Source organism: Patagioenas fasciata, chromosome Z, assembly GCF_037038585.1.
Source record: "Patagioenas fasciata isolate bPatFas1 chromosome Z, bPatFas1.hap1, whole genome shotgun sequence".
Classification (NCBI taxonomy): domain Eukaryota; kingdom Metazoa; phylum Chordata; class Aves; order Columbiformes; family Columbidae; genus Patagioenas; species Patagioenas fasciata.
In genome coordinates, this window is record NC_092560.1 from 75,700,791 (window position 1) to 75,726,545 (window position 25,755).

Sequence of the window (25,755 nt, forward strand, 5' to 3'; positions counted from 1 at the left end):
AAATTGCCTTCCCTGTGGCCCATAACTACTGAACCCTCGGACTTTGCTGCTGCCTGAGCATCCCATCTCCTTGGTCCAGTGAGATTATGGATGGTGAGTATATGAAGCCACGAAGATCTGCTGTACAGAAGGGGAAGGGAGGAAGATTTCCAAGCATCCCTCTGGAGTGCTGGAGGATGCTGAACTGCTCCTGTCCCATCTTTGCAAGCTGGAGTGATTCTGGACCTGGCCAGGAGAGCACACAAAGAGGATCTAGCAGCTGGCAGAGCTGTGACGTGCCAACCTGCCTTTCCGAAGGGCAGTGGAGCTCCTCTGCAGCCTGTGGAGCCAGGTTTGAGCAGCAAACAGAGATGTGTGGGCCTGCCTGACCCTGGGCATCTCAGCTCGATCTCGTGGAGTTTTGTGCTTGCCAGCCTTGGCCCTGCCGTGTGGCACTGTGCCAGTCCTGTGGTGGCTCCGTGGATCTCCAGGTCACTCGGGGCTCCTGCCAGCATGAAGCTCCAGCTGGCAGGGAACAGCCCTTGGCTGGAAGTTTTCATCAGGAGCCTGAGGCACCAGCCGGTGTTAAGGTTGAACTAGGAGGTGACGTGGTGAGCGAGCTGGGCATGCTGGCAGGGACCAGCTGAGCATCTGGTGCCCTGGCTGGAGCAAGGATTTTTTTTCTTCTGTGCCTGTTTCTTGCTCAGTGGCAGAGTGTGGGGAGATGGGGCAGGGGGTGGTGGTGGTGTATAAAGTGACCAGCGGTTGTGTTATGAGTCACCATCTGCAAGTCAAGCAGCTTTCTCATGTCTCTCTGGCACAGATGGCAGACCTTGGAGGTTTCTGTTTGATCTGGGTGCCCATCACCACAGTATCTGGGCACATTCATCCTCTCCTGCCTGGCAGAGGTGTCTGTGGTGGCTGCTCTGTGCATGGGTTTTTTGCTGGATGTGTTGCTCCTTGGGGAAAGGAGACAGGTCTTGCCCAGGCAGCCTGAAAGGCATCCACTGACCTGCTGTCCTGCTCTTCCCATGCTTGCTCAGAATGGAATGGGGCTCCTGCTCTTCACCTGCATCACTTGCCACATCTGTAACACTGATTTGAGAGGACACCCTGAGAGCAAGAGAGCCCCAAGCTCTGCTCTCAGACCAGACTGATGGACAAGACAGGAGGATTGACTCTTCGCCAGCACCCACCAACACTTTTCAGCAGTGCCATTAACCGAGGCCCTGAGGGGACCTGATGCTCATCAGGGTTAGGATGTGCTGGGGATGCAAAGGTGCAGCTTGGCAGCTGTGGGGACACATCTGGAGCACTGAGACCCTAATTCCCAAAGCCACGTCCCATTGGCCATGGTGAGGATTGCAGAGAGGATTCATCCTGCCACAGAGCTGCTGCAAGGCACAAAGATAAAGCTGGTTGTGGTTGTCTCTGGCTGGATCATCACAAAACAAGTATATCAGAGCCTGACTGGGGATGGCAGTGGGCTAAGATGAAAGCAAGCCTTGGCAAACGCCGCCTTCCAATTTGCTGGAAGAGAGCGAGCAAAGAGGAAAAAGTTACAGTGCCGTGTAATTAGGGAGAAAATGAGGAGAGCAGCAGCGTCTCCGCGTGAGAAGGGGATGGAAGAATGAATGCTGGAGAAAATACAGCCCCAAAGTAATTCTCCACTTCACACCAACCTTCATTCAGGGCAGCGGCACTGAATGTACAGCCCGAAGGAGGGTGGGGAGTGGGAGGGAGGCGGGGAGGAGAAATTGCTGCTGCTGGAGGGGAACAAAAACACAGTGTTCAGTGTGATGGGCTTGGGGAAGGGGTTGAGCTGCAGCACGGGCCCCGGGAGAGCTGCCACACGCTGTGACAGTGGCAGGGCTCCTCTTCAGCAAATCACAATCTTCATAAAGCATCGCTCAGGCTGGAGCGGTACTGAATGACCTGTGCTCGTGAAGGAGGAAAAGTGATCTGGGCAGATACAGCCCCCCGTGTCTAGTCTCAATTCTAGGTAAGGTCAAGGGAAAACAAGACTATTCAAAGTCAAATAGAAGGAGCAGGCAGCAAGGCGGCAGATGGGGACGGGGCGCAGGCTCTGGGCTGTAGGTGCTGATGCTTCTGCTTCCTAGAGATCTGTGGTCCAGTGCCCACATCCCAGGGTCACACCAGGGGCACACCAGTGACCAGGAGTCCCCACTGCCAGAAATCCTCCCTGTCCAATGCAGACGTTGGCACACATTTGTGGCACCCATTAGAGAGGGGAACTGAGCTGAGTGCTTGTCCCACAGGTCTGGAGATGCCTGTGGGGACATCAGCGTTTCTCCCCTGGGCCAGGGGAGGGAGAATAGGACTGGGGACATGTCGCGACAGCTGACCATGCTGGATGCCAGGACCTGTGACCTGCCTGCTGAGTTGAGAAGGGGGCCCTGGCCAGGGTGCCATGCTGTGCTGCTGGTGCTGCGCACGCCGTGCTGATTGCTGCACCGCGGCTCGGTGCTGCTGGGAGGCTGCCGGGCGAGGGGGCGGGGGGTGGAGATGGGATGTTTTCTCGGGCACCTCACTTAAAAAAAGAAGTTATTCTAGGAAAAGAAATGAGCTGAATGCGCTCCTTCTCCTTGCTCGGTGCAGTGGCTTGTCCCACACTTGGCTGGAGTTTCTTAAGGACATACTGGCAGACTGGGGTCACACCAGCAACAAGGCAGGCTGCAGGCACTGCTCTGCCCTGCTGCTGCCTGGCCATGCTTGTGTGTGCCCTGGGTGTCCCATGGGTGACCCCTGGGTGTGACCTGGGTGTGCCGAACCCCTAAATTGGGCCTACAGACCCATGTACCATGGAGCGTACCAGGCATGTGCACATACATGTGGGCACGCGTTGCATCTGCCCGAGGTTGCGTGTGACATCTGCTGCCTGACTGTGTGTCCCAGGGGAGCGTTCACCAGGTGACAACCCCAGGCCAGACCTTCCAGCTGCGGAGGTTTCTGTCCACACACATCCTATGTGGATGCAGCGCATTGCATGCCATACACATATGTGTCCCTCCTGCCATGCATGTGCTGTGCCCTGCACACCACCTGCCAGGTCCTGCTCAAGCTTTTGGGGGTGGAAGGACCCACCTGACCATGGTGAGGGGTTTTTGCTACAGCTGCATCCCATGTGGAAAGGTCTCGTCTGAGTCATGGGGACAAATCTGGTTGGGAGTGCATATGTGAGTGCAAAGGGGGCATCTCCCACATGAGAGTCTCTCTGGATTTGGGAGTAAGAAGCGGCATGGGGGCTTCCCCCCCAGCCAATGTGGATCACCCTATCATGCCATAAAGGACATCACATGCAAAATTTGTTCCAAGCAGGCTCTCCCCACCCCCCCACAAAATGGGGTTCGCGTGGAATCGACACGCAGGGCTGCAGACTGTGCTTGCATTTTGGGGTGGGTGGTGAAGAAGGTGACCGGGGAGGGGGGGGGTGTGATCCTGGAGGGCGTAGGGGTGAGTGCACACGTCTGCCGCACATGCCTCCCCACGCGTTGTGTTTGCATGTACGGGCAGAGCTTCCGGAGAGAGTGAATGAATGAGGCAATTCACTATTTCAGCACTGGCTCTGCCGAGGCTTTTCCTTTAGAGGCAGGCGTGCGCCGGCATGTGGGCTCCTGCCTGCGTATGCGCGTGGGCTCCTGCCTGCGTGTGCAGGTGGGTGTCGAGGGGGCTTCGGGAGATGTTTGCCACGTCAGGGAATTCACTCCGGGGGCTGGCATGCGCCCCCACCGTGCTCGCTGCCTTGTCTGCTTGGTGCAGCATTGTGTAATTTCCGATGCCCCCACCGGATCTCCTTCCCTGGCAAAAGGGGGATGCTCCAGCCACCCTCCGCGCCTGCTGCCAGGGAGACATCTGCCCAGACAAACAGGCTGAGGACGGCAGCCCGGATGTCCCCTGTACCCAGGGCTGCCAGTGCCTTTGCTCCCCCCTGCAGGGAGATCTGGCCCCGAGCAGCAGGGCTGCTCCAGCAAACGGAGGGACCAGCTGCAAGAAAAAGCCCTTGTCAGCTGAAAACCAGAGTGGCCGTTTTCCTGTGCCTCCCAGATTTTTGCTTGTTTAGGTTTGTTCTGGGGGAGGTAAGGGGAGATATGGGTCTCCCCCTGCAGGGGACCTGCAAGTGACATGCGCTTGCAGGGGCCCGTTATGTCAGGACCTGTGAGACCCAGGCTGAGACCTACCAGCTCATCTCACGCTGGGCAGTGGTGCTCGGAGGCGAGGCTGGCAGAGCCCACTGTGCCCAGTGCCCACAGCCTGTTGGAGGTACCTGGGGGACACAAGGCAGCTTTGCTGCTCCAGGAAGCAGAGGGACAGCCAGCGTGACAGGGGATCTGCCTGACATTTTTGTCTCTCCGCTGACAGCCACGTTGCCATGCTGGTACTGCCGTTGCCATGCCAGTACAGCTGTTTCCATGCCGGTACTGTCGTTGCCAGGCTACGCTGAGGGTGTCAGAAGAGGATGTCAGGTTGCTCTGAGGATGAGAAGACGAGAGATGAAGCCAGAGTGATGATGTGGCTTCTGAATCCGACCTCGCTGCTGGCTCAGGGACCTGCTAGGCACAGGCTGGCTTGGAAGGGACCAGGTGGTGTTGGAGGTGTTACTGCCTGTGGGACCTGGTGTGGTGGGTGCTGATCCCCAGGGCTGCTCCTGGCTAGTTGCTGGCCTTGCAGTGCTTCCCCAGCATTGCTCAGTGGCCCGTGGCATTGCTGCATCCTCTCCTTGGCATTGCTTGTTGCCTCTGTGGCATTGCTTGTTGCCTCTGTGGCATTGCTCGGTGCTGCCCTGGCATCTCTTGGTGCCACCCTGGCATTGCTTGATGCTCCCTCAGCATTACTCTGTGCTTAGGGTGCTGGAGAGATGACCTGTCTGCAACCTTGCGTGTCTGCAGTGGTGTTTTAGCAACTGTATTTATAAAGTCACCAAATAAAGAAGCCAGGATTATTTGGCAAGACATACTGAACACACAGGGATGAAATCATGTTGGGTTATAGCCCTTTCTTTAATTTCTTTTCCTGCACTACCCTGCACTGTGGTCCTGCTCTTGTAGCCTGTGGATGTTTGACTGACAGGGCTCATGCTCAGTCTCATCCTCACTTCCTGACAGTAACACACACATTTAAATTCTGCACAGTTGAAGTGATCCAGAGGCCCTTGAGGCACTCCTGGCTGCAAGTTTTGGGGGCTTTCTAGTTAGAAATGATGCTCCCCTTTCAAATATCTTCCTGGGCTGGAAGGCCCAGAGGACATGCAGATTCCTTGGCTCTACTCTCCATGCACAGAGCAGGCTGCAGGCTCTCACGGCTTCACGTGCCAGTTGGGTTGGGATGTTTGTGCCCCAGTTATGCTGCAAAAATCTTTGCAGTGTGGAGGGAAGAGTTGGAACCTGCAAGCCAATGAGGCAGGGTTACCCAGCAGAAGTATTATGTCATCAGGAGTCATGGCTTCCTGTGTTTGACTTGCTCTTCTCCATCCTCCTGTCAGCCCCTAAAGCATGGGGTGACCCACGGAGTCTGGTCTGGTACCTGTCGGCCATGGGGGCAGCTTATGTGGTGGGGTTTTTTCCATCCCAGGAGAAGGAATTAGCCCCAGAGCATGTGAGTCCCCTGGGTCTCAGCATCTCCTCCTACTGCCTTTCATTTTTGTTGTGCATCGGATGCTGACATGTGAGCACTGTAGTGCCAGGCCATGGCTCAGGAGAGATGATGAACAGTGGGGTCATTTTTCCACTTTTCCCTGCTGCTAAAAGTTCACCTTGTGGGCACCAAGGCGAATTTTTGCAAGGCTGGCACCTGTCTGTCCCCCAGCAGCTGGCCTGGTGCAGTGTGGTGCAGCATGTCCACAGTCATGGCTCCCAGCATGGGGAGCAGAAATAGCTCCTGCACATAGCCCGATGTCCAGCTGCCTGCATGTCGCGGGAGGGCAGGGATGCAGCTGTGCATGCTTGGGGACCTGCCCTATGCAGGCAGCTGCCAGGTGTTTTTCTGTGCATCCGGAATGCTGTCTGTCCCGCAGTGCTGATGGCAGGTCTCCAAGTCAGTGCCGGGCTGTGGGGTTTGCTGCAGTGCAGGACACCCCCTTGGATAAAAGTCTTTTCTCCCCCAAAGTAAGCCAGCAGCTTCTAGTCCCTCAGCTCTTCTGATGATTCTCCCCAGCCTGGCGTTCCTCCGGCAGAGAGGGGGAGTGCTGCCAGAGCATCCCACCCAGCCTCCACCTTCCCTCCACCCATCTCCTTCCAGCCCCACTCCCTCCGCCCCTGCGCTCCAGCCTAAATAATTCCTCCTCTGCCTGGTGGTGTGCAGACTGCTCTCCTGTCCTTCCCTTAGTCATCACTCAGCCAAGTGAGACAGATATAGTTGCATGTGGCTCCTCGCGGATCAGTCACTCCAGCCCCCGGACCATTCTTGCTACTGGGACACGGGGTGTCCCGTGCTGAACACGAGGTGCCTCCCCCTTTACTACCCTTGTTGTAGCTGCCAGAGCCCCTAACCCTGCTCCCGGGGAGCAAGCGGCCCCATGGATGCTGCCTGGGGTTGGCAGGTGACCCAGACGGGGCTCTGTGTCCCTGGCCGGCTGTGAGCTGGGTGCCTCTGCTTGTGCCAAGCGCAGTGATGGCTTTCTGTGATGGCTTGGATCCAAACTCCTGCTTTCCAGGTACCCTGGCTGCCTTCCTCTTTCCCTGGCCAGCCAGCGTACGCCTTGAACCAATGGGACTCCAAGATTAGTCCTGGACTGGTGCTTCATTACCAGTGTCCCCATCATGTACCTCGGCACCGGAGTGTGGGTGTCAGAGGGGACTGTGCGTGGTGGCTTTCAGGTCCAGGGGTGCACCCCAGAAGGAGAGGGGATGCTGCAGTGTGCAGCACATATGTGGTGTGAGCAGGGATGCTGGGGCACACAGGGACATGTGTGGCATTTGTAAAGCTGCACACTGTGCTACACACAGGGACTGTCAGCATCTGCTCCCATGCCAGCCACAGAGCTTGGATCTGCACAGCCAAAATAGGAAAGCAGGTCCTGCCCTCTGCTATACCACAAACCATTTCCCTGTCTATCTTATTCGGCAGCCGATGTCCACTGCCACACCAGACCTGGTGCTCAATAGTGGCTGCTTAGGGGCCAGCAGGGTGCAGGCTGCTGTGGAGAGGGGAACAGCAGGACATGGGAGCTCAGGGTTGGGGCCACAATCCCTGATGCCACCTCCTGGTCCCACTGCAAGGCCAGGGCAATAGGCACAGGGAGGCACAGAGGGATGCACCCGGGATTTGTGGCACTGATGCGTCACTCTGCATGGCCTTGCACCGAGGCTGGAGAGGACCCAGACACCCTGCTCAGGTGCTGTGTGGGCTGCCAGGATGAGTCATAGCGAAGCTGCTGCAGAGAGCAAGATGCTCGCCGTGCCCAGCACCCCCATCCCAGGCCCACCTCTGCACCCCGTGTGCCACACAGGCACCCTGTGTCCCTGTGCGCAGCCGTGCTGCAGGGACGAAAGCGGGAGCTAGTGTGCTGGGAACAGGAGGCAGCGTCTGGCAGCCCCGTGCCTTGTCAAGGCCACCGAGCTGGCAATGTGGGGGTGGCAGGAGCCGGTGGTGCAGTGTGCTGGTGGGAAGCTGTATGCAACCCCCTTTGTGGGCTCCCATGGGTGGCCCAGGCCACCTGCGTCCTTCTGAGGGGGGGAGCACAACACCTCCATGCTGGAGTGCCTGCGGGGTTGTGTCCTGTCAAGGCAGCTTGTCCTGCTGCTCCTGGCAGTGTTCTAGAGGAGACACTGGGGAGGGGACCCCATTTCCCTGCTCAGGTCCCATGCCACTCTCTGGGCTGCCTTGTGGACCTGGGCAGCGTGTGGCTGGTCCCAGCAGGTGGTGGTGGGCATTGCTGTCCCTGCACCTGTCACCACACCCAGTGTCTGGCTGCATCTCCATCCCCTGAGCATCCTTCACAGCCCTGCGGCAGTGCCAGGTGCAGACAGACCCTGAGGTTGTTTGGGGGGTGCAGTGGCTCTGCACAGGTGCCCATGGCTCCTGCCAGGGGACATGGTGAGGAGTGGGCTCCAACTCGCCATGCTTCTCATGAGGAAGAGATACCAGACCAAAGGGAGCCCTGGGCTGGTCCCTCTTCTCCAAGGCTCAGGGTGTCCCAGCTCCTGTGTCCTGCAGAGGATGGAGCCCACCCCAGACTGCAGGAGCCTGAGGCTGTCCAGGCTAGGACACAGTTCTTCAGGCAGGGCCCAGCACTCTCGTCCCACAGGCACTTGACCATGGAGGAGGCGGGTGCTGTGGGCCAGAGATTTGAGTCAGAGCAGGGTTTGGGACAGAAGGAGAAGAGGATCACAAACCACCCTACAAAATACTTTCTGGGGACTGAAATCAGTCCCTGTATCCCTCCTCCCTGCATGTTCTGATGACCGTGGGACTGACCAGTGGCTGGGCATGAGGATGGGGGCATGCCTGGCACGGTGATGCCAGCCCATCAGGGTGGCCTGGTGGCATGCTTTTGTCCCTTGCTGTCCGTGCTGTCCCATGTCCCCATCCCTGGTGTGGTGGCAAGGGGTGGCTGTGTAGTGTCACTGCCTGCTCCCGCCATGGTGTAGGGGCGACCTCCCGTGGCCACCTCTCTGCTGGGGCTGGGGGGGACACTTCTTACGACTCCTCACACCCCACCCAAGCCCCTGAGCCCCCCAGTCTACCCGGAGGTCTCCCAAAAGGGCCCTGGTCCCTCTAGGGACCCTGACTCGGGGTGGGGAGGGTCACATCTGGGTGGTCCGAGATCCTCATCCCAGCTCTGCATCCCAAATCTCCTCAGCTTCCCCCTCTCCTCGCTCTGCTTACATCTGGGGGGATGTTGCTAAACAGGGACACTTGTCCCTGCTCTTCATGGTCACTCCTGCCCTGGCCTGGGAGGGGGAGGAGGGCTAAGGCCACCAGAGTGGCATTGCCCCCAGGGGCTGTGGCTGTTCCTGCCACTGTCACACGCTGCCCAGAGAACCCCCTTTTCCTGCCGGTGGTCCCTGGCTTGTCCTGTGGCAGTGACGAGATGGGGGTCTGACATCTCACCCTAGCGATGGCTGGGTGTCACGGCTCACGGTGACACTGTCTCAGCCCAGTGTGTCACCCCTGTTCCCCCTGTGTCAGCACAGCTCATTGCAGGCGTCCCCGAGGGGTGGCTGGCTCTGGTGTGGGGCACACCATGGTCACCTCCTATCTGGCACCTGGGCACGTAGTGGCACCTGGGCCAAACCCAGGGGAGCCCCGGCGACACGCAAAGCTACCCGGGCTTGGAGGAGGGTGCTATCCCGCACCTCTGGGATGCAAAGCCAAGCATCCACCTTCCCCGCAAGCAGAGAGGTTTTCGGGATGTGTGGCAGCCCCGTGCAATGGCCGTGTATCCCAGCAGAGGGTGCAACTGCCCCGCAGAGACGGGCGCCGCTCGTCCCTGCGGTCCCCGTGGACGGCGGGGACACCCTGATCCAGGCACGGTGGGCAGCGGGGGTGGCTCCAGTCACCTTGCAGACGGCAGGACCACCTGGGTGAAGGGCGGCCGATGCTCTGACCGCTGCGAAATGTAATGCAGGCGCTGGAGCTGCCCCCCAGGACCCCGCGGTGCTGGGGTGACACTGGGCTGGAGCCCTGGGCCTGGGAAGCAGCCCCAGGAGCAGCCCCACGGGAAGCACAGCACCCTCTGCATGGCAGCCGGCAGTGGGTGATCGGCCTGGGACAACAGGTGAGTGGGCTGCACAGGCAGCATTGCTACAGCACAAGTTTGCCCGTTCTGGGATTTCCTTCAACAGCCAGTTCCTGCCTCGGCCTTAAATCCCACATGAGCATCCTGGTCCTTTGGTCTGGGGCCTCTGGGACTTTCTGTGGTGAGCTCTGCATCAGCACTTGGTTAAAGGTTTGCACCAGCACTCAGAAGGATTCAGGGAAAGGTTTGCACCAGCGTTTAGTGAGAAGCTTGCACAAGAATTCAGGGAGAGATTTTTCAGGTGGTGAGAAGGTTCACAGGCTTTCTGAGGTCACCAGTCCCAAAGGAGCAGGTGACAGCTAAGAGGTGCCATGGCACCACCTTGCCCTTTCCCTTCCCAGGTCTTCCTGCTTGTGCCCAGACCTTGAGGCTGGCTGTGCCTGGACACAGATGTCTGGAGCACGCTCTGCCCCATGGCGGGTGCTCGCCAGGGACCTGCAGCTGCAGCACAACACGCGTGATGGGTGGCTGGCACTGCAGTGGTGACAGCACAGCCACCTGTGGCCCTCATTAGCTAGATCCCCGGGGACAGCAGCCGGCTGCATGCCCTGGCAGGGGTGCCAGGCTGCTGCAGGGGGTGGCAGGGGAGGCTGGGACTGGGAGAGCCACTGGCACCTTGTCCCCAGGGGAAGGGCTCGGTGCAGAGTGGGGCTGGATCAAGGTCAGAGGGGGTTCTGTTGTCACAGCTGGGATCCTGTGGGGTGCTCAGAGCATGGGTTTGGGGTGGTAGCAGCCAGCGCTTCGCCCCCAGGGTCCCCAGGACCAGTCCTTTGCCCCACCTTACTCTTCAGCTCTGGCAGCCAGAGTAATAACTCAGCAATTAACACCATTTCCCCGGCGAGGGCTTCCCTGAGGCTTCCCTCCTCTGGCAGAACACATGGCATCCATTACCCACAGCATCCCGGCTTCAGGCACACAAAGCACTGCCAGCTCCTCCTTCCTCAGGGTGCCCATCGTCTTCCTCTTCTGCAGGTAATCTGGCTTCCAGGATCTGAAATGCTCACCGATCTGGATGCAATGACAGCCCCCTGCAGCTATGGGAATGGGCTGAAATATCCACGTCCACCTTTTGGCAAAAAGCTCTGTCTGCTGGCAGACCCTATGAATGCTTCCAGGGCAGCACCCCTGTCCTAATTCCCCCTTGGATATGCTTGTCAAGCCCTGTTCCCCACCCAGCTGCAGCACAGGCACTGTGCAAGGAAAGCCCCCCCAGGGCAGACCAGGGACCCACGGCCCCCCCTTTGCAGACCATGTGCCACCAGTGACAGCCCTGCAGCTTTTCCTGGTTGTTCTGTGGATGTGATGAGCACTGGAGGAACCTCCAGCAATGGTGGCCAGTCTCCAGACACCTCCTCCTGGGAACCCTTGGTGTCCCTGCAGCATCATTTTGGGTTTTCCGGCATTGCTGCAAGCAGCTTATTCCCAGCATCCAGCTGTCCCTTGTGCCCAGTGCTCTGTTGGCAGCCACCAGCAAGGAGCACCCTCTTCCCAGTGCATGGGTCTCCCTCCTGCTGCAGGGACTGGGGCAGTTGTGGGGCAACTCAAGTTTGTGGAGTCCTGGGTGCACCCCCTGGCTTCCCCTTATTGCTGCTGTGGGACATAAGGCCAAGCCTGCCTGGTATAGTCTGGGGCAGGGTGTTAAACACAACAGGCAGCCGTGGGGTCCCCAGAAGTCGCCAGGGAGAAGACAGAAGCCCCGTAAACACTCCTGACGGAGGCTAGTTGGACACAGCTGTTTAATGGATGCTTCTCAGTACAGAGCGGGTGTTGCGATCCACGCACGCACAGCCGCCTCCTTGCCATGGCCATGGCTCTGGCCCCATCTCAGATCTGGCATCCAAAATATCCCCATTGGTGTGGCACACCAGGGCGGTAGAGGGAAGTGTCATGGCATTGGTGTGCCTCCCGGTTTTGCAGAAGGGAGAGTCCCAGGAGAGGGGACCTGTGCCCTCCCTGGGAAAGGGGGGGCTCAGCGGGACAGTGTCCCTGTCACATCGGGGGGGAGGTGGGAGTGGGGGAGGGACCAGGGTGCTGCGGGTGCACCCCTGGGCTGTGCACACCCTGGGCTGAAGCCAGGACACGCCGGGGAGAGGCTGAGGGCACTCGGGGAGGGTTTGGGGGGGCAGCTGCTGGGGCTGCCATGAGACCTGGGCATCCCCACCCCTGCTATGCACAGCGCAGGTTTCCAGGGGTCCCTGCTCCTTCACCAGTGGGCTGAGGGCATCCATCACCTCAGGGCCACTGGGCATCAACCCTGCCCAGCCAGTGCCTCATCCCTGCAGCTGACACCCTGGGGGGCTCTTGGCTCTGCCACCTTCTTGCCCTGGGCACTGGTGTCCCCAGTGAGGTGAGGGTGCTGTGCTGCGGACGGAGCAGGAGCAAACAGGGCTGGTGTGGGACTGGTCTGCTGTGCGGGGGGAGAGCATCCTGTGGGACAGGAGGGGATGAGGGATGCAGGGGAGCGCTCCCGTGCATCCAACCTTGCCCTCCTGTTCTCTTGGTGCCTTCTGTTCCTGGTGCTCCTTCCCACAACGTATCTGTTGTCATTAAATGGTTGATCCCCAGCAGGGCAGCATTGAGCTGTGCTGGGAAACACTCTCACAGACATGACCATGAGCTGCGGGTCCAAGGGAGGACCCACCAGGCTCCAGCTGCTCTTGAAGCTGGGCAGGGACATGAAAGAGGCCAAGAGGGTGTCAGCCACGTCCTCCTGACCAGGATCAACCATGCTGAACCCACAGTGCAGCTGTCAGCAGCATGGAGGCTCAGCCGTGCTGCTCCATGGCGCTGTGGGGGGCTGGCAGTGCAGGGCTGCCCAGTGTTCCCCTCTCATCCCAGAACTACCTTCACTCAGCTCCAGGACCAGGGTGAGCCCCACTCTTCCTTGGGGCAGACCCTGCTCTGGCTGGGGATCCGTGAGGATGGATCCCCAATGGCTCCAGGTGCTGGTGGGTGAGGGGTTGCCGTGGGGCTGGAGATCATGGGGGCAACAGGTTCCCTGACCATTGTACCCCATGGCACCCCCAGGCACAGGACCTCTCCACACAGTGGGACCTGTGGGGGTCAGCCCCTGTGCCCCATAGCATCCCCGGGCAACAGAACCCTCCCCGCAGTGGGTTCTGAGGGAGAGACCCCCGTGCCTCATAGTATCCCCAGGCACAGGACCCCTTCCCACAATGGGATCTGTGGGGGAGACCCCTGTGCTCCACGGCATCCCTGGGCACAGGACCCCTCCCCACAGTATAGTGTGAGGGGCAGCCCCTGTGCCCCATAGTATCCTCAAGCACTGGGCCCCTCCCCACAATGCAGTCTGTGGTGAGCAGCCCCTGTGCCCCACGGCATCCCTGTGAACCAGAACCTTCCCCACAGTGGGGTGGGGGGGGCACAACCTGTGCCCCGTAGTATCCCCATGCACAGGACCCCTCCCACAGTGGGTCTGTGGGGGAGACCCCTGTGCCCCATGGCACCCCCATGCACAGGACCACTCCCCACAGTGGGGTCTGTGGGGGAGTCCCCTGTGCCCCACGGCACCCCCAGGCACAGGACCCCTCCCCACAGTGGGATCTGTGGGGGAGTCCCCTGTGCCCCACGGCACCCCCATGCACAGGACCCCTCCCCACAGTGGGATCTGTGGGGGAGTCCCCTGTGCCCCACGGCACCCCCAGGCACAGGACCCCTCCCCACAGTGGGATCTGTGGGGGAGTCCCCTGTGCCCCACGGCACCCCCAGGCACAGCACCCCTCCCCACAGTGGGTCTGTGGGTGGGGGGGCAGTGTGGCCACTCCCTGCCACTCCCCACTTCTCCCCATCCATCAGAGACCCAAGCGCCACACCCACTCCCTCACTCAATCAGAGCCTGGTACCCATCCTCCTCACAACCAATCACAAACGGAGGCAGGGGAGAGGGCGGGGCAGCCTCTCCCCTGCCAGCCAATCGGTGCCTGGCTCTGCCCCCAGTGGGAGGGCGGGCGGGTCTCCGCGGCGGGAGCAGCGTCGCTGCCCAAGATGGCGCCGGCGGGTCTAGGCGGGGGGGGGCTGCAGGTGCAGGGCTGCGCTGTTGGGGCGGGCGGCCAGGATGTAGGCGACGTTCTCCCGCAGGAAGCTGGGCCAGTCGACAGGCCTGCGAGCAGACAGGGGCTCACTGACCGCCCCCACACTGCTGCTCCCCCCAGGGTCTCCTCCAAAATGGGGGTGTCCCCCTCAAGCCCCCCTTAGCCTCACCTGGCCTCCTCCTGCTCTGCAGCCGCTGGGGTCTTCTGGCTCTTGCTGCTGCCGCTGCTGGCAGGGCTGCTCTCCGACATGGGCCCTACATGGCTGATGCTGCAGAGGAGGGAGCCCTTTGTCCCCCTCCTGGCACCCCAAATGGGGGCGGTGGGGTGAGGGGGTGTGCAGGTTTGGGACAGGGCTCTGGGGCAGGAGGAGGGGCAGGCACCAATCTTTTCTCTCTGGTGACCAATGACAGAACCCGAGGGAATGGCAGGAGGATGTGCCAGGGGAGGTTCAGGTTGGACATTAGGAAAAGGTTCTTCACCCAGAGGGTGCTGGAGACTGGAACAGGCTCCCCAGGGAGGTGTCATGGCCCCAAGCCTGACAGTGTTCAAGAAGAGACTGGACAACGCCCTCAGACACATGGTGTGAACTGTGGGGTTGTCATGTGCAGGGACAGGAGTTGGACGCGATGACCCTTGTGGGTCCCTTCCAACTGGGGACACTGATTCTGTGGCGCAGAGGGGGATGTGGCTGGGAGAGGGGGCAGCCGTTTGTGCACCGAGCCCCTTTGGTGGGTGCTGGGGTTGTGGTAGGGCCCCCAGGCAGGGATGTCACCCCCACCCCAGGGCAGGTGTCCCCGTACCTGACGCTGCAGGATGGCATTTCCTTTTGCTGCTTGCGGAACCAGCCGTGCCGGGCTTGGCGGCACTCGCCCTCCCTGATGAAGCCGTCGCCGTCCTGGTCCAGGGCCAGGAAGGCTGTCCGTGCTCGCTCCCGCTCCTTGGCCGTCAGCAGCCGCAGCAGCGCATTCTGGGGGGGTAGAGGGGAACAGAGAGAGCTTGCCCCACGGGAACACCCCCAGTCTCCTGCCCAGCACTGTGGGGATCTCCCATCCTGGGTGCCACAGAAATGGCTGCCAGCCATGGGAGATGTCCCTGGGTACCATGTCTATGGGTGCTGGTGATGGAACTGGACCTGGGTGTCATGTCTGGGGGTGCTGGTCATGGGATCCAGCCCTGGGTGCTGTGTCCATGGGTGCCACCATGGGAACCAGAGCTGGGTGCTGTGGCTGTACCTGTGGCCTCAGTTTCTGCAGCAGCTGGATGGACTCGTGGGAGAGGAAGTCGTGCCACTCGATGTGCCCCTTCTTGTCGGGGTCCAGGGCAGAGAACTGCAGGGCTGCCTGCTCCTCCTGCGCCTCGGCCATGGGCCGCTCAAACTGCTGCTTGTGCACCAGGTGCTTGTAGTGCAGGAAGTCGTCCAGGGTCAGACAGGTCTCTGGGGGGGCACAGATCAGCATCTGGGGAGGGGGGACCTGCCTCCCCTCACTGTCTGGGACCCAACACAGGGAGGGGGGTTCTGCACCTGGAATGATCTTGCAGTGCCGCAGGGTCTCCATCAGGCTAAACATCTCTTCCTCCGTCAGCAGGAGATTGAGGTTGTCCTGGGGTGGGGGGCAGAGAGGACCCGTGGGACAGCAAGTTCCCCATCACTCCAGACCAGGCTGCCATGTGGGACCCTGCTCCCATCCATGCCAGTCACGGCTCCCTGGGGAGCACACACCACCCAGTGGAAGCCCAGCGTCCCCCACCCCGGGAACTCACACAGTAGTAGCAGCTCCAGCCCGTCTCGGTGTGCGCCGTCTCCGTCACCTCCATGGCACTGTCATTCTGCAGGTAGCCCATGCGGCGCAGACAGCCGTCGTGGTACACCCGGCTGCAGACGCGGCAGGGGAAGAGGCTCTCGGCTGTCCACACCTCGCAGATCTCACACATCTCGTCATTGAGGACCTGGGGAGAGGTGGGCAGCTGCTCAGAGGGGCAGAGTGGGCAGGGGGCTGGCTTCGTGAGGTGGGGGTCAGGGTGGTGCTTTGCAGGTGGGGGTGGGTGTTGGGGGGCAGAGGGGACGGGAGGGTGGGATTGTGCTGGGCTGGCATAGGGAATAGGTGGGTGGTGGGGTCATAGGGGGTGTGGCTGGTGGGTGTGAGGAGTGTGGATGCATTTGTGGGGATGAATGGAGGGTGAAGGTGTCCTGCTGTAGGACTGGTGGGGCTGTGGGCTTGTTGGTTAGCTGTTCTTTAGGGCTGTACTGTGGGTGGATGGAAGTGCTGATCTGTGGGACGGCTGGTTGTAGGTGTGCATGGACAAGCTGTAAGGCTGTAGGTGGGCTGGGGTGTAGGCTTGTCAGGGTGGGTGGATGAATGGGTGGGGTCATGGGTGTGGATGGGTGGGCTGAAGGCTTGCGGGCATGGGTGGGTAAGCTGTTAGGTTGTAGATGGGCTGTAAGGGTCGTAGTTGTGGATGGACGCATTGAGTTGTAGGCTGGCTGTAGGCTGACAAATGGATGATCCTTCTCTCCTCCCCAAAGCTGGAGCTGTCTGTGCCCAGTAGTGACCCCTCCAAGACACCCCAGGGTTCCTCTGAGGCACATCTGACCAGTTGCACCTTTCTCCCTGCATGGCACCTCCAGCTGCCTAGCCCAGACCCTGGGCCCCTGCCCCACCGAGCCACCTCCATGGGGCTTTGCTGTGCCCAGGAGGCTGTTACTGCCCAGGAGGCACCAGCAATGCTTGCATATCCCCAGGGCTCTCCCCTGCACATCTCCAGCCCCGTCCCCATCCCTCCTTCCCCATCCCCGTCCCTATACTCCTTCTGCTTGCCTGCTCGCGCTGCTCCAGGCTGATGTCCGGGGGCTCGTCATCATGCAGCTCCCGCTTGGGCCGGATGAAGGCGGGTGGTGTGAACCTGTTGGCTCGATCAAACTCCTCTGGCTCCACGCCGCGGCCATCCCGCAGCCGTTCCCAGGCCGCCTTGCTGGCGCTGCTCTCCTCCGGCTGGGAAGGTCCTGCTGATGCCTCCTCCTCTCCCTCCTGCACCTCCTGCTCCAGCGTTCCCCGGCGTGTGGCCCCCGCCTCTGCCCGCCGCCGTGTCGATGGCTGCTCCCGCAGCCCGTCCTTAAAGGCTGACACGGCCAAGCTGACCTTCTGCACCTTCTCCACCGTCTGCCGCCTGGACATCAGCACCCCCATGGCTCTGTGGGGGTGGGGAACGGTCTCAGTGCTAAGGCCTTGGTTGGCAATGCTGCTCTCCAACCCTGCACCATGTCTCTGGCCCCAAAAAGGTGTCCTGGTGGCTGTTTGCCAGGGTTTGCAGGGAGCAGCTTGGGACAGGGAGAGATGAGGGCTCCTTGGCAAGCTGGTGCTGAGGTCTTCCGTGGTGGCCATGGGGAGATGGACCCAAAGCCATGTGGAAATCTGGCTGTGGTGGGTCTGAGTGTGCGTGGGGAAGCAGGACAGCAAGCAGGGACCTGGTTTGGGGGCACACTGCCTCCCCAATCCTTGCTCAGTAGGCTCTGGCTTAACAAAAAAAACACATCCAGGGCCTTCCCACACCAAAGCAGTAAATCTCAGAGGGACTGTGACCATCCCATTCTGCCTTGGAGAAAGCCTCTTTGGCCAGCCAAGGGTGAGAGGTATCCTCCCTGCAGCTCTGCCAAGGGCTGGGCCAGAGCAGAGCTGGTGCTGGGTCTCTTACCTTCCCTAAATTTGGGGAATTTCACCCCCCCAGTCTCTGTTGTGCTCACACACTCCTGTGTGTCTGTGTTTGCTGCTGCTCTGATCGCTGGGCATCCTGCATCTCACCTCAAAACATGGGTTGATGTGGCTCACAGCAAGGAGCTATGTGGAGGGGTTGTGCCAGTTGTGGGAAGGCTGTGAGGGTGCAGGAGGGGAGGGCAGCAGCACATGAGTCTGGGGCACAGGGGCCCCAAGAAGGGGGTTTGGGTGCAGGACTGAGGGAAGTTCATCTTGGGGTAAAATAGGGAGGGCAACAGCAGCAATAGCAAGTGGGACTCTGTCACAACGGGGCCAGGCTGACGCTGGGGAAAAGCAGGATTTATTCTCCGGTGGTGCAGGGCACAGCATCACCCTGTATGGGTCGCAGCATTGTCCCCATGCCCCACTTGGGCTGGGCTGTGGAAGATGCTGCAGCTGAGCGGAGCTCCCAGCTGGTGCCTGGGGATCAGCAGGCGCTGCCTGTGCAGGCAGGAGGAGATGGGAGCAGCCATCTCCCGTCTCGCCTACCTCAGCAGGGATGTCCCCAGGTAGCGGGATAATTAGCTGCACACGCGTGCACACGCTGGGATTTTGTGGCTGCAGGAGGACAAAGTGCTTCAGGCACTGGTAATTACTGGGAAGGGTAATTACAGCTGCCCTGCACCAGCGGTGCCCAGCAGAGCATGCGGTCCTCGCTCATCCCTACAGATGCCCAGCTCTATGCTCTCGCCTTGTGACCCCCAGCCCTGTGGGTTCTGTTCACATGCACGTGTGGGTGTGCAAACCAAAACACGGCTGCACGCACACGCATGTGATCTCCCAGCCTCCCCCCCCCACCACTGCGAGACCATCTGCCTGCAGATTCCCACGCGCGGAGCTGGGTGTGACACACGTGGGTCCCGTCCCGCCTGTGTGGGGGTCTCGGCGTTGTGCGGGGATGGTGGTATTTGCACCATTCAGCCCCTGTGCTCAGCTCGGGGCTGGTGCTGCAGCAACTGGGGTTTTCAAAGGTGGGAGAGGGGAAGAGCAGGAGGCACAGCTCCCAGCCACAGCGATAGCATCCCTGCGGCTGTGCTGGCCAGGGGAGAGACACCTGGGTGTCTCTACCTCCTCGCTGTGCTGTCACCTCTGCCCAGGCAGCTCAGAATTCCATCGGCTGTGGGCAGAATCGGCACTGCTGCCGGGCAGCACTGCAGCTCTGCCTGCAAGCCAGGGAGCTGGGGGCACTGCAGGGAGATCGCCCCCTTTGTAGATCCCTGCATCACCGAGCGTGGGCCAGATCCTGACCTTACCCTGGGGAGAAGTGGGGAGGAGAGGGCGCAGAGGGGCTGGGCTCATGGAGAAGAGCCAAAAGAGGGGTGTGAACCCCAGCTCTCGGCACATCAGTCTCCCCAGTAGCTGCATGGATGCTTCTGCTTCCCAGCATGCTGGCAGCATCTCCCTGCAGAGCCACAGGGCCCTGGGCCCATCCCCAGTGGCCTTGTGGCACAGCGGGGCAGCTGGTGTAGGAGTCTGCTGTATACCCCCAAAATGAGGTTCCCCTGCGTGTTCATGGTGTGATTGCCCCGCCCCACACCACTGCTGGAGGTTCCCAACCTGTCCCCCTGTTTCTTGTCCTCTCCTAAGGCCACCCTGAGTGTCATGTGCCACAGTCGGTGCCACCAGCTGCTGCGTGGCTGGAGTCTGGAGGCTTTCACTCCTGCCACAGCTTGTGTGTGTTCTCAGCTCTGCTTGTCTCCCTGTCTCTGCCCTGCCTGCACACCCAGGGCCTGAACAGCTTCATCCTGAGCTCCACCTCCAGCCCCCGCTGCCTTTCCGCAGGCCCCAAACCTGCTACGCATTCTCCAGGACCCCTTTTCCCCCATGCCCTGCCTGACCCATTGGTCATGTGAGGTGGGGCATCACTCCCACACAGAACCTGGCCTGGCTCAAAGTCCTGCCTGGCTTAGGGGTCCCCCCTCTCCAGGGACCCCTGGATATGGGGAGGGTGTACCAGAGACCCCCTTGCCCCATAGCAGCCCAACCTACCTAAGCCGTCCCTGCGTTCCCATGTGTCCTGGGGACATGGTGTCTCTGCTGCTATCTGTGGCCACCCTGCTGAGGTGCTTGGTGGTCAGGGACCCGGTGACACCACCCAGCTCACCTTAGTCCAAGGCACTGGGGTCTCGACCTTGCTGCCAGGTGCCAATGTGGGGCATATTTTTAGGTAGCCCCCATGGAGGAGCTAAATCTGGGCGTGGGCCGGAGCTGCCTGCAAATGCTCAGCTCTGGTAAGCCCGGCTAGCACCGGGTGCTGTCACAGCAGGTGGTCGGCACCTTCCCTTGCCTTGATACCCTGGACCCCTGCCTTGCCCTCTGGGTACCATCTGTTCCCCATGGTCCTCTGATGGGTGTTTACTCCTTACTACTTCCTGCCTGCAGCAAAATGCTCAGCCAGAAAACACCTCTTCGTCCTAAGACCCGTGGATTCATCTTTCCCAGCCTCATGCAGCTCTCTCATGGGGAAACTGAGGCACGGCTGGTGCAGCTGGTGTGGGGATCAGCCTTTCTTTGGGGAGGACGAGGGCATTTCAGATGGAGCTGGTGGCCAGCATGAAGGCACACAGAGAGGAGGCATTGTGGCGGTGCACCCAATGCAAACAGAGTTGTTCCCTGCATGGCTCCAAAATCTCCTCTTCCTCATAGCAGCAGGAGCAGGGAGGCTTGTGCTGGGCGTTACAGGACACCGAGTTTGGCTGTGAGGGTGGTGGCTGACGTGTGTGTGTGTATCGCGGCACGGTGGGGATGTTGTGGTGGCTGGGAGTGCAGGATGGATGCGGTGGGGAGCAAAGCGGTGGGGATGTGCTGTGGGGTGGGTGTGTTCTGGGGTGGATGTACTACAGGGTAGACGTGTTCTGGAGTGGATGTGTCCTGGGGTGGATGTACTACAGGGTGGATGTGTTCTGGAGTGGATGTGTCCTGGGGTGGATGTGTCCTGGGGTGGATGTGTTCTGGGGTGGGTGTGCTATGCAGGGCTGGCAGCTCAGGGCAGGTGTTATGGCCTGGCAGGGGGATGTGTGGGCTGCGGATGTTGCAGCACCTGTGGACATGGTGTGTGTGGTGGCTGTGGCAGCTGGGGGTGCGGGATGTGCGTGTTTTGGGGGCCATGGGTGCAGGGCGAGCTGTTGAGGTGCCTGGCAGTGGCTGCAGGTGTGGAGCACCGCGGCAGGACCGTGGGTGCCTGGGGCTGGCTTTTGCTTCCTTCCTGTCCCCAGCTCAGCCATGCTTGCCAGCCCCATGGTCTGTCCTTAGTGCAAAGCCCCATGGAACAAATCAAGAGCCAGCGGTTGCTTGGGCTGGTGCCTGCCCACCGTGCTGGTGCAGCCCCTCTCAAGGGGATGCAGCAGGGGTGTGCCAGGGGCAGGACCCCCTCCTGGGCTCCCTGGCTGGTGGGGAAGGATGCGCCTGGTCCCCAAGGGCTGCCCACGGGCCAGGCCTCCTCCCTGCCCTCGCCAGGCTCCCAGTGTTTACACCCCCTGGTGCTGCACCTTCCTGGGAGCAGCATTAGCAACCTGGCTGCACACGAAGAGGGGGGTACTGATGGGGCAGACACCCCAAGGCCCCTGGCAGCCTGGTGCCAGGGCTTGGTCCGAAGGGCACCAGGCAGGGCTGAGAGGAGCTGCCATGGCTCTGGCACAGCCCTGCACACCCTGCCCACTGCTGCCTGCCTGGAGCCAGGGGTGCCAGGCAGCGCAGGCAGCAGGTTCTGCTTGGGGGACTCGACATCCCACATCCTTGAGCTGGCTGGGGATGCCCAGAAGGGTCCAGCAGCACCCCCTTGTCCCCTCTCCTTGTCAGATGGCACGTGCTGGGACTGTGGCACTGCTGGGGCTGCTGCTGCTATGAGATGACCTGGTTGCCACGGGACAGGAGGGTCTGTGGCTGATGGCACCATCCCCAGCCCCTGCAGGGCTGCGGGGTCCTGGTGGGGAGGTCTGGGGGGGTCGATGGAGCCCCACCTGTGCTGTGTCCCCCTCCTGGGGACACTGAGCTAGTGGCTGCGCTTCCTGCTGGATCAGGCTGCTTGTCCTGCCGCGCCATGGCAGATTTTATAGGTGTGTCGCACGTTTCCATCTCCCAGAGGGGGATGAAAATGCCATGACAGCAGAGTCCCTTCCTCTGCAGCAGACACGGCTCCCGCCCAGCTCCCCACTTCTCCTCCTCATCTCCCTCTCCAGCCTCTCTCTCCAGCACCCACATCAGGACCCCGATGTCCAGCCAGGACCCTTCTGCCCCGTCTGCATCCCCACTCCCAAGCACCTCATCTCAGGAGCCCTGGTCACGCTCCCTGCCACCAGCACCCTGGGGACAGAGCGGGGGGACCCACCCATGGGTGTTGTGATCTGCGTCCAGCCTGTGCCATGCACAGGGCAAAGAGCCAACAACAGCAAAAAAGCCACTTACCAGGGTCAGGGTCCGTCTGGGGAGCGCGAGCCCTAGAGAGCAGTCCACACGATGCCCATAGCTGCTGCCTCTGGCCACGACCCCCTCTCCACCTGTGGGTGCTCACCGCATCCCACGCCCCGCATGCAAATCCCCGCCGGGGGATGGAGAGGTGAGGCTGGTACCCGAGGAGCCAGAGCCCTGCACTTGCTGCTGGAGGATGCAGGAGGCAGCGAGATGCTGGGAGCCGATGCCTGTGTCTAGCGCACACACACACACACACACACACACACACACACAGGAAGCAGGGAGCTTGTGACTGGGGCTGAGCAGATGCAGCCTGGTTTGCTGTCCCTGTACCAATTGCTGCCTGAGCTGTGTTAAACAGCTCTCTCAGGCACGAAGCATTTTTTTTTAACCGGGCTGACGTTGGCTGGGAGATACCAATAAAAGCTTTCCCTGCATCTCCTCTGGCCCCTGGGGACAAACCACCTTTCTTTGAGGAAACCTCAAGGACTACAGAGATGGGGTTGCATCCATGGAGGAGCAAAGGTCTCTCCTGCCCACTGGCCAGGGTCTTCCGCAGACCCCTGGCCACAGGCTACCTGTGGCCGCTTTAACCCATTGCCTGTCAGTCGGGATTGCAGTCAGGCTGTCCTCCCCATGCCATGGTGCATCGGAGGCATGGTGATTCTGGGCAGCTCCATATGCCTGGTGCAATTGTAGCACCAGGGGTTTCAGTTCTTCTGGTCCCCAGGACTGGAGATGACCTCGATGCACGCCACAGGGCTGCAGCGGGGGTTCGTGGAGAGTGTGAGGGAGGTGATGGGCAGGAGGAAGGATCTTGGGCTGGAGAGGAAGGTACAGTGCTTCTGAAGGTGGGATATCTGCTCCTCATGGACATGGTCACTCAGCCCTTTGACAGCCCGCTGAGATGGAGTATTAGTGGCTGAGGGGGCTGTGCTTTCCCTTCAAGAGGTCCAAGCTCTGCCAGGGCATGACTTAGTGAACAAGAGCCTTTGAGCCCTCCTAGCAGCAGCTTCCAGCCAGGCCTGGGTTTAGTCCTGAAGATTAAAGCAGAGGGCCCTCGCCAGTGGGTATTGCTGCAGAGCTACCCTGTCCGTCACCCAGGCTGGATATGGCAGATCGTCTCCCAAGTAGGGGAGACGGATGCTCTGCCCAGTCCACTGTGCCCTGGGATGCTGCTGGGCAGACATCACCCTCCAACCTGACTACCCGGCCATGCCAGCCCCGTGCTCTCCATGGGGCAGGACCTGGCTGGCTCCATGCAGACCCACCACCCCACAGAGAAGAGGACGTGCGTGCATGTGTGCGGCAATGCCTGTGTCTGCAGAGGGGCTCATGAAGCCTTGGCAGGGCAGCAAGCGGCATGGCGAGGGGATGTCACATTTCCCATGCAGAGACCATGGGGAACATGTGGGGGCCTTTGGGTGAAGGGCCATTTGATGCATGGAGCTTGCTGGCTCCTGGGAGGTGGGCAGTACCATACCTGGGGTCTTCTCCACCTCCAAACAAGCCTGTGGTGGACCCAGGCTCCAGTGCCCATGCAGTGTCCTGTCTTCCTAAGAGCAAGTGGCAGGGGCACAGCAGCATCGAGGGTGTTTCCAGAGCTGTACTGGGGGAAGGTTTGCTCCATCCTGTGGCACACACTGGTGACAGGCTTGTCCCTGGTCCTCGTCCAGTCTGCAGTGACTCCCAGCAGATCTGAAGCTGGTGATGTGGTCACTTCTCACCCCCTGCCAACCTTCCCGCAGATCTATGGCCGCTAACACCGGTCCCCCAATACCAATGCCTGCATTACAGACCCTCCCCACTTCCCCATTGTCCCAAGCAGCAGTGAGCTGAGATGGCTCACAGCCCATGTCATTCACAAACAGAGCTGGGGGCTGGGAAGGACAGTGTCTGGGTGCTGCGCCGGGACCTGAGACATCTTGAGTGGAGATGTGCAAAGCCGTGCTGCAGACGGGATTTATCTGCTTTCTGCTTGTGGCTGTCAGGTTCTATCTTGCTTCGCTCCATCAGCTGTGGGAGCCTTGCAGAGAGCCTCTGGTTGCCCTGCTCTGGCCCTGGGCTACCTCTCTGTGTGGAAACCTTCCCCAAGGACGCTCTCCATTAGGGGAAATCACATTTTGTGTTATTTGGCCCCATGAGCACAGTGGAAAGGTGCTGGGATGCACGTGGGTTGGAGAAAGTGGAGACCAGCGGTAAATGGGATCAGAGGAAAACATCTCTGCAGATGAACTCTGGCCCCAGAGGACTGGGGAAAGGGGAAGGCGATGGAGGAGGAGAGCGCTGGCAGGCTGCGAAAGCTTTAAGAGCCTCTGCAGGGACAGCCCTGCCCCGATGGGCCCATGGCCAAGCACAGTGGTTCCTGGAGAAGCTCAGGCGAGGAAGAACCCCAGCCCTGCTCCTGCTTAAGCTGACAGCAGTTTTGGGAGTCCCACTGCCTTCTGCTCTGGTGCTCTGCTGTCACCTCTGTGGCATGGCCATGCTGCCCCCTGTGCAGCAAGGCTCCATGGATGGGGCTGGCTGAGCCTGGGGGATGGCAGCTCCTCGCCAGACCCTGGCCCAGTTGATGTTTATGGTGGTCCCACCAAAGAAGAGCTTTAGCTCAGATCTGCTTCTGCAAGGAGCGCCTGGCAACCTCCACCCTGTGCTTGCTGCAGCATGCTCTCGCACCCCCCAGGCAGAAGGAGGACATGGTCCCCTGCCCTGACACCCTCTCTGAAAAGCCAAAGCGTGGTTGAGCGCCTGTCGGAGTGACTGTGATGGCAACAGGCTGGGAAAGCTCTTGGCGGCGCCGGCAGCGCCGGGCTGCTGGAGGAGGGCTGCAGGGGCGGAGGTGAGAGCTGAGCTGCAGCGGGAATGTGCATTTTCGTCAGCTCTCCCCACCCCCCTCTCTGCCTTCCCTCCAAAATCTCGCATGACGCCCGCGTGTAGGTCACTGGCTGCTGCAGCGACGCGGCGTGTGGGCTCACCATCTGCGGCTGCTTCTGGAGCCCTCCGCCTTGGAATGCGGCCCCAGCTCATCCCCGGTCCTATCCAGCCCCCTGCAGCCACCAGCACCCTGGGGAGCTGTGGGGAGAAGGGTTTGCTCCATGATGGGGGGGACCCTGACTTTTGGGTCCTGCCAAGAAGCAGGAGAGGCAGCGGTGTGCGCCTGTGTGAGCCAGTGTTCCTGCCAGTCAGCGGGAGGTGCTGGAAGAGAGAACTTGTCAAAATAGCAAGATATCTTTTTTCAGGAGATTACAAGTTTGGCTGATGGAGATAATAGTGTTGATGCGCTGCAGGGAGGGTTCGCAGAGGCATCGACACACCTCGCGGCAGCTGGTTCAGGAGGGGAGGATGATGCCAAAATCAGCATGAAATGGGATAAAAACCAGCTGCCTGATGGGCTGCCGTGTAAGGCTGCAGTCATGGAATGCAGAGCATCGCCCATCACCAGGATAGAGCAGTGCAGGAGCGAGCCCGTGAGTGGGGCAGACCATGCCTCCATCTGGCTGTCCCAGCCTGTGTCCTCCACCTGCATCGGCTCCATGTGGGGGAAGGGGCTCAGGATCCCACCCATGGACCTGATCCCAGCTGCCGACATGATCCCGCTCTCCACCAGCACCTGAGTGGGACATCTCCTGCTGCTGGCTGCAGGCATCACCTCCCGGTGCCACCTGTCGACGGCTGTCCTTCACGTCCACTGACAGCTGTCCATCATGACCACCAACGGCTGTCTGTCACTGCCCCTGGACATTCACACCAGCTCATTGCTGGCTCTCCATCGCACCCTGGTCATCAACATAAGCTCTGTGCACAATGCTGG

The 25,755-nt window shown here is 60.6% G+C and overlaps 1 protein-coding gene across 2 annotated transcripts; it reads right to left on the reverse strand.

Moving 5' to 3' along the window:
• Window positions 1–13,414: 13,414 nt before the first annotated feature.
• PHF24 (PHD finger protein 24) lies at window positions 13,415–22,303 on the reverse strand. Of its 2 annotated transcripts, XM_065861045.2 has the most exons (8): window positions 21,942–22,303; window positions 16,605–16,977; window positions 15,550–15,735; window positions 15,311–15,389; window positions 15,021–15,223; window positions 14,589–14,755; window positions 13,958–14,056; window positions 13,421–13,856 (listed from the first exon to the last, which is right to left on the reverse strand). In XM_065861045.2, the coding sequence occupies exons 2-8, from the start codon at window positions 16,971–16,973 to the stop codon at window positions 13,757–13,759; spliced, it is 1,203 nt and encodes a 400-aa protein (XP_065717117.1). In that variant the 5' UTR covers window positions 16,974–16,977; window positions 21,942–22,303; the 3' UTR covers window positions 13,421–13,756. The 2 variants fall into 2 exon arrangements, with proteins under 2 accessions (XP_065717118.1, XP_065717117.1); XM_065861046.2 differs by lacking the exon at window positions 21,942–22,303 and having other exon boundaries at window positions 13,415–13,856; window positions 15,550–15,692; window positions 16,615–16,865.
• Window positions 22,304–25,755: the final 3,452 nt, after the last annotated feature.

Bases quoted from the DNA above. Each gene is read 5' to 3' on its own strand.
- PHF24 (XM_065861045.2), bottom strand. From the start codon at position 16,973: ATGGGGGTGCTGATGTCCAGGCGGCAGACGGTGGAGAAGGTGCAGAAG. The intron at 15,736-16,604 runs GCAAGCAGAAGG...ACCTCTCCCCAG, and splicing joins GCCTGGAGCAGCGCGAGCAG to GTCCTCAATGACGAGATGTG. The intron at 14,057-14,588 runs GTACGGGGACAC...CCTCCTCTGCAG, and splicing joins ATGCCATCCTGCAGCGTCAG to CATCAGCCATGTAGGGCCCA.